The following is a 12,507-nucleotide window of genomic DNA, read 5'->3' on the forward strand; positions in this document are numbered from 1 at the left end:
TACAATGTCATTCTTTCCATTTATCTACTCTCATTCCCAGTAAGTCAGGATATGTGCAAAGGATGTGAGATACTTTGAAACCCAACATTTAAACTAAGAAATAAATAGCTTCTATCCCAGTGTTCTCATTTTTGAAAACGGAATCTGCTATCACAACTAGAGGTTATTGAGGTACAACAAAGATGTTACAGCAAAGGGTAGTCAGGACAACAGGTCAGGGGGATACATCATCATCCCCACCATCTGACAATGAAAAATCAATGCGGGGTTCAGTGTCTTGCCCATGGACACGTCAACATGCGGCACAGGGAAGCCTGGAGTTGAACCACTGGCCTTCCAATCAGGCATCTGCTCTTCCTTACCACAGCTACAGCCGCTAAAGGCAACACAGAGGAGGTTAGCCAGCTGTTAGACCTTCAGAAAGCTGCACTAGAGGAGTAAGAAGTATCTCATAACACCAAGTCTCCATGGTAAATGGATCTGAGAGCTGACAACCATAATCTACCAAAATTACAACCAGTGCCTGTCACAGTGGCAGATACCCAAGAAAGAGTCTCAATTATGAGGTGTTGGGTTGCACCCTGCCCTGACATGATATCCACCAACTGGCTTAAGAAAGTAGCTGCACTCCATGAATGCCCAGCACAGAATGAAGAAGCTGCCAATGGATGGGACCCACCCATGTAAACTGAAGTGGAGGAGAAAGTACAATGTATCAGAGGTGTGACCAGAATGGCATGTGTGGGTGGGCAGTTAGCTCATTTGGGGGGGCAGAAAACAATACCTGAAAAAAATATATATATAAAAAAATCAGTGGAAAACCACTACTACAACTTCAAGCATAATAATAATAATAATAATAATAATAGTAATAATTAAATTCGGTAATGAAAATATGGTCACACAAGCATAAATCATGACCGTCAATTTTGTTAACAGTGTGGAATTTTTTTTATGAAGTTTTTTTTTTGTTTTTTGTAAAGAAATGTAGAACAGCCAACTCCAGCTTTTTATTACCTTCATTAAGTCTACATTTCAGATCAATATATACAACAAAAACATCCGAAAATGTGAAAATCACCTTTTTTTTCAGCAGCAGGGGGGGACACGATAACAAAAAAATAAATAAAGCTATAAACTTTGCAGATATATGCTTTTTTAAAATCACCACCTGCATTTATTCTATCAATACAAGACACAAACAGAGATAATAAATCGTGGCCTTTTTTCTGGCCAGTTTTCTTTGGATGGACAGGGCATTTCTCAGGGGGGCAGGACTTGTTCCTGGGGGGGCAGTGCCCCCACCCAGCCCCCCTGTAGCCACGCCCCTGCAATGTATCCTTCTGAAATTAGTGCAATGGAAGTGTGAAGGAACAATGAATTGATATACACAAATGACTGGCTAAAGTAATGTAATTAGGCACAGTACTTTAGTAAACGTTATTAATTATTTTGCACCAGTGTGTAAGAGAATTAAATAGCGCCGATGCGTACATAAAATAGTGCCACAATGGGCGCCATTTACGACGCGCATTAATATTAATGTTATCCGCCTCGTCTGACTTCATTTCCGCCTCTACGGACGGACCTTAGTCAGCCGGCATTTTATTTTCACTTAACCGTTGCCTGTTTCTGCCCTAAGATTAACCTCCTGTCTGTTGGCCGCCTAAAGGTATTTTTCGCTTAATTTCCATATCTCCAAATCCTCTACACGATGCCTGGATTTTCGGACAGAGATCGTGGCAGAGATAGAGGGTACGTCTTGTATCAGCTTTGTTTTTCGCTAAGATGTGCAGCCTTTAACGTTCAGCCACGGAGAACGACGTTGTTACGGTGGTATTTACAAAAAATGATGCCCAATACGGTTTTCTTAGTTAATGGCGCCTTGTCAGTAAGTAACCAAATTTAAAATAATTTTTACGCGGCTGGCAAAGCCTGCATTCGTGCAACTGTAGCATTCCGTTTCCCTGTTGATCGTAGATAAAATGGCAGCAAACGGCGGCCCTGTGTCTGAGGCCAGGCTGTCAGTTGACAGCCTATTTTTTTTTTTTTTTTTTTTTTTTTTTATATCTGGCCCTGTGACGCAGTCGTCTCTCATCTTGCGGATGCCTTTTTTTCAAGACGAAGATTTGTATTGTATTGCCAAAAAAAAGCGCCATTTTATTCTTAACATAATTGATCTAGATAGATGGAAAACTCAGCCCCACTTTGCCCTGGCTGTATCTTGTATGAGGCGGGTCGTGTAAACATAGTTCAGTGATCTGACAGTTTGTGTTTGTGTTTGTGTTTGTGTCAACCATGTAGAGTCTGTGGACCACATTATGTGACCTCATTAGGGCTTTGAGCAGCATTAGAAAAATGTTTTTGATGCACGTATTGCGATTGGTTAGTCTAAATTGGCTGGTAAAGCAGTATTATAGTATATACAGGGTGACCGCGGGTCCTTAAAAAGTCTTAAATCAATTTTCCTGAAAATAAGACCTTAAAAACTATTAAATTGTCTTAAATTCAGATTGCATGGGTCTTAAATATTTGTGTATTTTTCTTTTTGCTCTAAAGGAACAGTATTTTTTTTAAATATATATTTACTTGATTTTATAAGCATTTGTTCATGGGACTTAAATGTTCTGAAAATATTGTAATAAATTTAATTTAGGACAGTGATGACATTTTGTGATCTTTTCGCATGACACCCATTTAGCCGATGTTCTTAAACTCAATTGTCATTTTACCATACTGTCAGTGTGTTTACTTGGTATTTCCATCTACGTTTGGTCTTAAATTTCATTTAGAAGTGGTATTTAAAGGTCTTAAAAAGTCTTAAATTTAACTTGGTTATACCTGTATACACCCTGTATATATAGATAGATAGATGACTAGTATTACTGTATACATACATTATAGTACAACTATGATCTGAAAAAAACCCCAAAAAGTTTCTTAGATGAATTACAGCCATTAACATATCCTGACACTGAGAACTGTCTTTTAAATATGTCAATTAATCTATATACTATGGAGAGGCATTACTGAGGAGGACACCAAAGTATTCTAAAACCTTTATGCAACAGTGTTTTGAAGACGCATTCTGAGGGATCACTGACCTATTTTATGACAGAATTATTCAGGTTTTACTGATGTAAAGTTGGCACTGAGCACGCAGTGTTGGGATTGGCTACACCAGCCACATGCAGCAATAAGTATTAATATCGAGATGTTTTGAAAAGCAGTGAGGTAAAGCAAATATTCAGCACACAGAAACTTGTTTGGCTTGTTCCACGTTTTCGTCTGAATTAGCTCTGTCTTCAGATTATTTTTCTGTTCAGTTGTCCTTAAACCGTTTACAATTTCACATGTGTGCTTTCCAAGACACCTGCATATGCGGTGCCTCAAAATAACAGACAAGAGAGGAATTGATTCTATTCAAATAGACAACTTTGTCAAAGTGGGTGTCTTCAGATTGACGAATTGGGATTTATTTTAAATTGTTTTAGGGTAAGCAACAAAAATACTGAACCCCACAATTGTTATTTAAAAAAATTTTAACCATAAAACCTAGGGCGGCTAGGATAGTGAATTTTTATGTTGACAAGTTGTCATACAATAAACTTTGATAATGAACTTAACTGCCTGCTTTTTCTTTGATGCCATTATTCTAGCGTAAGCCTTGTAACAGTTTGATAATACACTTACACCTTATGAAGAGGCTTTTATGTGCCGTCTCTCTATCGTTTGTGCCAGATTTGAGCGGAAAATAATTTTTCAACTCTGCACAGAAATGAATGTTATGAAATTGCATGAGCACTTAAAAACCATGCAACAGTAAATGTGTACTGTAGTCAAAGGTGGTCCAACAAAAAAAGCAGTTACACTTTTTGTTTTTTTGTCTTTTAAAACAAAGCGCTGTTTAAATGAATATGACGTTTTTGTTGGCTCTTCAGGCATAGCTATGTCCTAAAATGATGCGCCAGTCAAAGCTAAAATGGTGAAAATAATTTTTTGAAATAGTGATCGACACAAGAAATTTCAGTTGGATTCATACAGTTGTTTACATCCAAGTCCACAGACGATAGTTTGGGCTGATTATGTAATATTTGTGACAAGCCTCAAACTGATGTAATCAGCACTGCTGAAAAATGGCAGAGCGGTACTTGCCTATAATATAATGTAAAGGTCATGACTTTATAATGAATAACATTTCTACCTGTGCTCACTGTTGGGTGACACTTTCTTTTACCTCAGGTATGGTGGCGGTCCCCCTCGTTTTGGTGGTGGTGGTGGTGGTGGAGGAGGCAACAGGGGTGGACCTCCTCAAGGGAAGTTTGGCAACCCTGGTGAGAGGCTCCGAAAGAAGCACTGGAACCTTGATGAGCTTCCAAAATTTCAGAAGAACTTCTACCAGGAGCACCCAGATGCCACACACAGACCAATTGTAAGACCCATTTTTAGTTGCATTCTTCTTTCTTTTTTTTTTCTTAAATAGAATTTGTATTTATCTCGGAAAAATGCACATTAACTCTGAATTCTGACCATGATCTGTGTTTTTTTTTTCTTTTCCACAATTCTAGCAAGAAATTGAACAGTACCGCAGAATCAAAGAAGTTACAGTCAAAGGCAGAGATTGCCCAAAACCAATTATAAAATTCCATGAAGCTGCATTTCCCAGTGAGTCGGAATGCCTTTAAATTTTATTGTACTAAACATTTTAGCATGCTTTCAGAACTTTTGTCTTACAGCAAGTAAACTTGTTTCTTCAGGCTACGTCATGGATGTCATTAGCAAACAGAACTGGACTGAACCAACTCCAATCCAGGCTCAGGGGTGGCCTGTTGCCCTGAGTGGCAAAGACATGGTTGGCATTGCTCAAACTGGGTCTGGGAAAACTCTTGCAGTAAGTACTCGCCAGCTGCCACCTTAGCATCTCGGGATATTTTAAAATGTAACATCGCTATGACTCGAGGGACTAGAATTATGACTTATTAAAACTTAGAAATTTCCGTTCTATATATGTTGTATACTTTAAAGTTAAATTGTAGGTGCATTTTAGGAAACACTGCTGTGTTGTTCTGCATTCTTGGTTGGCTAACACAACGGACTCACTCGTTTTACTTCCATCATTTTAGTACCTTCTTCCTGCAATTGTGCACATCCAACATCAGCCATTTCTGGAACATGGAGATGGGCCTATTGTAAGTATTGTAAACCCTGTGGTTTGAAATTGCAAAGGCTGTTATGGATAATCTTTTCTGAAAAGAGTTCATGACGATATGTTTTTGAGAGAGAGCATTTATTCATAGCCTAGCATAACACTGATATGATGTTAAATGTTGATTTGCCTCGTCAGGATATCGAACTGTTGGAATTATTCCTCTCTATTTGACTAAATATCTTTTTCTGTATTTTGATCCAACAAAATAAACAATTGAAGAATGTAACTTCATTGCAAAAAAGGTTATTGTTATATCAAAATCTGGGGTTTTATTGGATTAATTTGTTGGAAGGAAAGCAAGACACGGATCAGTATTGGTTTGAAAAATTGAATATGTTTTGTTTGTTTTTTCCCAAGTGCTTGGTTCTGGCACCAACCCGTGAGCTGGCTCAGCAGGTGCAGCAAGTAGCCGCAGAGTACGGCAGGGCCTCTCGCCTCAAGACCACCTGCATCTATGGCGGTGCTCCCAAAGGACCTCAAATCAGGGACCTTGAGAGGGGTAAGTCCACTTTTTTTTTTCTTTATTCTTAATATTTGATGATTTGATTTGTTTTAAGTAATGCAGCGTTATGTTTTTCTTGTTTTTGCTTCAGGTGTTGAGATTTGCATCGCTACCCCGGGCCGTCTCATTGACTTCCTGGAGTGTGGTAAAACTAATTTGCGCCGTTGCACCTATCTGGTACTGGATGAAGCTGACCGCATGCTGGACATGGGCTTTGAACCTCAGATCCGCAAGATAGTGGAACAAATTCGAGTAAGTTATGTCATTGACTTTCCCGTGGTCAATGATTAACATTGTTGTGGAGGTAGCTCGAGAATAAATGATCACACCGTGACTACCTAGTGGTCTTCTTTGGGAATTATTTTGCTCAGTACCTGCACATAAAATTCTCAAGGCAAGATACAGAAATGTGCCACAAAGAGGAGAGGAATTGAATGCACGCTCAGAAGCAGTAACTCAAACTGATTAAGTGTTATCAATCTTCTTAATTTGACTAGAGTTGATGTTTTTTTTGTCTTTACCAGCCTGACCGTCAGACCCTGATGTGGAGTGCCACCTGGCCTAAGGAAGTCCGTCAGCTGGCTGAAGACTTCCTGAAGGACTACGTCCAGATCAATATTGGAGCACTGCAGCTCAGTGCCAATCATAACATCCTGCAGATCGTAGATGTTTGCAACGACATGGAGAAGGAGGACAAGTGAGTCGATGATTTGCGCCACTTTTATTGAGTGCATGGCCATAAAAGTTAGTGTCTAATTAAGCAAGTAGTTCAAGAGTCGACTGTGCATAATAACCGCCGCACACATACAACTTCATCTGTAACTTTAGATCTTTGATGGCTCGGTGACTTTCTTTGCTGACCTAATGTCCCTTGACTGATATCTACTCCTAGGCTGATACGTTTGCTGGAGGAGATCATGAGTGAAAAAGAGAACAAGACCATTATTTTTGTGGAGACCAAAAGACGTTGTGACGAGCTCACCAGGAGGATGAGAAGAGATGGGTAGGGATCCGCTATTTTTTTTAAAAATTTTAAGTTGTAAGGTTTAAACGAAGGCTTGGCTAAATGAAAACTGCAACCATTGACCTTTACACACCACCAGCCATGCTTAAACTAAATTCTGAATATTTCTGACCGTTTGTTATAGGTGGCCAGCAATGGGAATCCATGGGGATAAGAGCCAGCAGGAGAGGGACTGGGTCCTTAATGGTAAGACTAAATGTATTCCATTCCAAAGTGAGGATGATGAAGAAATGGAGGTCTGCAGGTGAGGTAAAACTCTTCCTTTGTTTTCAGAGTTCAGATATGGCAAAGCTCCAATTCTCATTGCTACAGATGTGGCCTCCCGTGGATTAGGTCAGTATGCCATTGAGTAGTCCTACTTTATTATCAGCGTTACACTTATTTTAAAGAAAGTCCTTTGCTTTCTTTAACTTTTCTGTGCATTTTCTGAGTTTTTCCTCACCTTAAGGTGGAGTCTTTGTGGCAGGCGCTAGGCATGACAGTCCCAGGCCTCGAGAGGGAGATGGATGACATATTGGAAGTGCTCCACTGGCTTGCCACCCAGTGGGCCTAGAGAGGTGAAAGCACTTGTGTGCCAGTGATCTTCAAAAGGCTGTGTGGCTAAGCCTTTGTCCCCGATATGTTGTTGAAACACACACATCTGTTCTCTGCCCAAGGATATCATCTGAAAAAAATGCCATCCAGCTGTTTCCAACTCAAACATAAAAAAAAAAAAAGTATATATGCTTGATACTGTGACTATGGCCTTGCATGCAGTTGTTTTAGAGAGCGCCGTATTGCAAGTCACTTGTTTGAGATTTGGAACAATTGTTATTATTCGGAGCTTGTATCGCGTAGCATGGGTGTCAGCTTGTCTGAGCTTGAAGTTGGTTTCTTTCTCGTCAAAGTGCTGGATTTCTTTAAATGGAGAGAGCAGTTTCAAATATTTTGTCTATGAAAATTGATGAGACCTGGCACATGTGTTTAGGGGATAGTGGGAACATCTAGTAAAAGGAGAAAGAGAATGAGACAGCTCAAACCAAAGTTCCTCCCTCGCCTGCATTTTATAGTCATGTCGAGACCTGCCAACGAGAGACATTTTCTCAAGTGAACACTGGCTTCTTGGAAGATCTTGCCTTGATGAAACTGATGAACGGGGTCGGGGGAGGGTGGCACCGTTTTGTCTTCGCTTAGGGGTCCCGAAAAGGTTTAATGCTTGGACCTTTTTTCAAAGGGGTCCCTGTTCAAATTTGTACATGGTCTATTTTGTCTTGGCAAGACGTGCAGTGCGGCCTTTAATATCAAGCTTCTCTTGAGTGTACTGGGAAAAACCTGGACCTGCCAAAAAGTACCACTCAGTGGTCCTATATTGGAGGCCCCAGTGCATATCGTGGCCTGACTGCGTAGAAGCTCCTGGATGTCACTTGACAATTTGTGGGGGATTTCGCTGCATTGGGAAAGGACTAGTGAATGCATACTCCTTTATGGTAAGACTTGAATCCATCTTTTTCTCCCTTGGTAAGAAAAGGGAGAATGATGTCTTTGGATCTTTTTAATTATGGTAAGCAATTGGAGTGTGCATCGTTTCTCTCTTCCCACAGTAGTATTCCCATGGAGTAGATGTGAACAAATATTTGATGTTTTTTTAACTTGTTTTTTCCCTCCACAGCCTAATGACCACTCTCTTTCCCCCAGCGTTCACGGTTGCTAACTTTTCCCTTTGATCTGGCTGTTGTGGTGTGCAAAATCCTGTGTGGCCTCCATGTACTTTTTTGCCACACTGCAACACTTTCACAGATGTGGAGGATGTGAAATTTGTCATCAATTATGACTACCCTAACTCCTCTGAGGATTATATCCACCGCATTGGACGCACAGCCCGAAGTCAAAAAACGGGCACGGCTTACACCTTCTTCACCCCCAACAACATGAAACAAGCCAGTGACCTGATCTCTGTGCTCCGTGAGGCTAACCAGGCCATTAACCCCAAGCTGATCCAGATGGCAGAGGACAGAGGAGGTAAGATGTCATAAATGTTCACTTAAAGGTTTGGAAATAATGTAGTTTGCCCAGCTATATTAGGGCCCTATAATTTCCGCGATCACGGAATCGCGGAATTGGCCGATTAAACGGAATCTATTTTTAACGCGGAATTTGACATGATTTGACTGAAATGCTGTTTTTGTGTGGAAGAGGAACGTATGTCTGGAGAAAATTGAACAGAGGAAAGCAAATATGGGTGGCACAACAAGCCCCCTCCACAGACTGAGCCCCTCTCCCTCAAAACAATCTAACGCTGCGTGTACACCAAGAGCGACCTATGCTACCTGAGCGCCGGAAATCATTATTTCTCTATGGAGGGTGAGCGAACTGGGCGACCAGAGCGGATTCCAGCGATTAAACTCAAGCTAATATGATGGTAATGAGCTATGACGCGGTTCGGCGAAAACCAATGACAATCCACAGATTGTAGGGGTCCCACAATCCGCGGGGTTCGCGGAAACAGATGTGTAAACTTTGGTTCCTAGTTCCTACGTCCTTCAAACATGGCTACTGAAAAATTAATCGTCGCGGTGTCCGCCCACCAGATATTGTACAACCCCACAACATATGCAAATCAGGATAATAACAAAAAACACGACATGACATGGAAGTATGGAATATGCCTTTTATGCATTTGGTGGCTCTGAAAAGTGCCGTTGTGGTGCCGGGTGTCAAGGCTGCCAGGTGACCGCCCCCTCATTGGCGAAATAGGCCATGAACGTCTCCCTCACCCGAATGGCCTCACGAGTGGCGTTGTTGCTGCCTACTCTGGAAACGGGCTGGAGGCCAGCTGCATCGCTGTCTGCATCCGTGGGTAAAGCCGTCATCAGTGCCAGGTCGTGAGGGGCGGTGCGCCGCAGATAATTGTGCAGCACACAGGTTGCTTTAACGCAGTAGCGGGGCCTTTAAAAATTGAACATTCTAAATGTGACGTCACGAGCGAACAAAGCTACCAAAGAGAATTCTCAAGCGAAGCTTCTCCAGCTACCTCCGCTACCAGGCAGCGTAGGTCGCCCTTGGTGTACACGCAGCATAAGCATGGCGAAGCGGCTGCACACGGCTCTGTCTTTGTCGTTGAAAAAACTCCCAAACTCGGCGCTGACCCTTCAATACAGAGCCGAGCAATACCCAAATGACTTTTATGTGACAGGAGAACTGTTGTTCTGCAAATTTTGCCAGCACTCAATTGACAAGGTACTAACTCAAAAGGTGTAACTAGTCCTAAAGCTTAAAGGGTAAGTTCCGTTTTTTTAAACCTGGAACTTATTTCTAGCTGTATATACGTTCATTTACTCATTGAAAACATTTTGGTGTTACTCTGAGACGTTCGGACGCTATTTAGATCAATTTTACCACAGTAAATGTAAAGTTGCTGGATATTCCAAAGTTGGTTTCATAGCAGCCCAGAGGGGAATTTATCCTGACTCAGTTTTACATCTCAAGATTATTTAATATTTATCTTGTTAGGATTTTTTAATACCATTGCTACAGTGTCACAACAGTCTGAATTGACTCCATTCTTTCCCCTTTCGTCCCTCTCGTCTTCCTATCATGCAGGTCGTGGAAGAGGGGGAAGAGGTGGCTACAAGGATGACCGTCGGGATAGGTATTCTGGGGGAGGGAGGAGTAACTTTGGTGGTAGTGGCTACAGGGACAGGGACAATGATAGGGGGTTTGGCAATGGGCCAAAGACTGCCTTTGGAGGCAGTAAGGCCCAAAATGGCAACAATTATGGAGGTAACAGTGGTAACTCTGGTGGTAGCTATGGTAGCAACAATTACAACAACGGCAACGGACAGGGTAATTTTGGTGGTCCACCAAATCAGGGAGACTTTGGTAACCAAAGCTTCCAAGGCCCAGCTCAGTTTGGTGGCATGCAGAGGGCTTCTCAGAATGGCATGAATCACCCACCATTCCCCTTCAACTCTCAGCCGCCACCACCACAGAACCAGCAGCCACCCCCACCACCAATGGTGCCCTACCCAATGCCACCACCGTTCCCACAGTAGATATGATAAACGCACAATACACGGAACCAACGTGACTTCTGTCGAGTCTTGAAATCTTACAGTATGATTATTATTATTATATTATTATCCTTTGTACTGTTGAACTTTGTTTTGCTTACAGCAGGGTTGGAATTATTAAGTGAACCCCAAGCATTAAATGGAGTCCTAGACTCCTACTGTGCAACCATGATTGCTGCACTTTTCCTTAACCGTTTTTTGCTACATTCCTCAGTAATTTATTTTACTAGGTATTTCAGTGTTTTCAGTTTGTGGTATGTTTAAAGTGACGTTATGAAGGTCGTATAAAAAGGGTGCCTGTGGCCCTTTTTTAAATAAAGAGAAGAAAATGGAAACCTTGTCTTGTGTTGCCTTGATACTTCCGGACCTTCATACAGTGCTGGGTGTGTCATGTTTTAGGCCTTGGGTGATATCTGCAGTGCAGAACCTTTAACATTAGAGACAGTGACCGTGGTGAACCTGCTCGTCTCTGAACTAGTTTTGGAACAAGCTTATTTAGTTAAGCTGTTTTAATCTAAATCTAAATTTTACCAAAGTGTGACAGGTTGAAACTTTTGCTCTAACTTTATAAAAGATCTTTCTGAAATGATGTTGGAAAAGGATTCTCAATCATCCACTATAGAGATCTAACCACATCAAAGTTGGAGTTATGATGGAAAATAAAAAGAAATGATGTCCTGTTCTAAACATTTTGGGTTTTCACTACAGGGAACACGGTCTTGTCTTCCAAGTCTGAACCCATAAGTACCAACGATTATTATTAAATATAACAAGCTAATAAAAACCCTACAGGGATCCGATTATGGTAATCTTTTAACATCCCCAGGCTCCCAAAAAATTACACCACTGCAACTCACCTCAAACAAGAATATTAGTCCAGAACAAATCTACTTATAAAACCACATCAGCCTCCTGTACAGGTGCTGCCAAGAGCACGTTCAGAATTGGGCAATTAATCAAATTGTCCTCAACAGGGGCTCCGCTAGGGATTTTGGGCCCCATGAAAATCATTTTTACTGGGCCCCCAAACAGCCGGCCAGGAGGTCGGTGAAAATTTGTGATGCTATTTTACATAAAACTGCATTTTAATGGTATTTCTGACTATCGTTCCCATATTTGTGAAAAAAGAAAAACATGACAGTTGAGGTAGGTAAACACTGAGCACGAGGAATCCAATGGAATACATTTATTTGCTGCAACACTGATACTCTGATTCTATTTTTATTCTTATCTTATTCTATTCTGATTATATTTTGAGAGGTTCAGAAGGTCCTTTGTTCCCACAGCCATAAGGCTTTACAACAGTGACTGCTGAGTTCTTCTCAAATTGATTGATTGATTTTTATTTATTTGTTTATTTTGTCATTTAGTCATTTATTATTATTTAGTTAGTAGTAGTATTATTATTATTGTTTTATTGTTGTTAATACAATCATTGTAAATATTTAAAAAAAATGTTGAGCTACTTGATGAATTTGAATTTCCCCCATTGGGGGATAAATAAAGTATTTTTCTATTCTATTCTAAACTCTAAATTAGGCTACCTGAAAAATACAAAACATAAACGTAATGTTTCCAAAACAAATAAAAGTTATTGTTACCAGTAAATTGTAAATAAAATATATTTGTGATTATAAGTTAGTTAATAACTTAGTGTCATATTATTTTTTTGCCAGTATTATAATTTTATTAGGGCCTCTCTGGGCCCCTCTTAATCATTGGC

The 12,507-nt window shown here is 40.7% G+C and overlaps 1 protein-coding gene across 1 annotated transcript; it reads left to right on the plus strand.

The window, feature by feature from the left end:
* Positions 1-1,568: 1,568 nt before the first annotated feature.
* On the plus strand, positions 1,569-11,119 carry LOC142378256 (putative ATP-dependent RNA helicase DDX5). Its single transcript, XM_075462546.1, has 13 exons — positions 1,569-1,755; positions 4,243-4,432; positions 4,569-4,665; positions 4,758-4,891; positions 5,124-5,189; positions 5,567-5,708; positions 5,803-5,963; positions 6,236-6,408; positions 6,604-6,714; positions 6,860-6,921; positions 7,009-7,068; positions 8,512-8,733; positions 10,315-11,119. The coding sequence occupies exons 1-13, from the start codon at positions 1,715-1,717 to the stop codon at positions 10,764-10,766; spliced, it is 1,911 nt and encodes a 636-aa protein (XP_075318661.1). The 5' UTR covers positions 1,569-1,714; the 3' UTR covers positions 10,767-11,119.
* Positions 11,120-12,507: the final 1,388 nt, after the last annotated feature.

Source organism: Odontesthes bonariensis, chromosome 4, assembly GCF_027942865.1.
Source record: "Odontesthes bonariensis isolate fOdoBon6 chromosome 4, fOdoBon6.hap1, whole genome shotgun sequence".
Classification (NCBI taxonomy): domain Eukaryota; kingdom Metazoa; phylum Chordata; class Actinopteri; order Atheriniformes; family Atherinopsidae; genus Odontesthes; species Odontesthes bonariensis.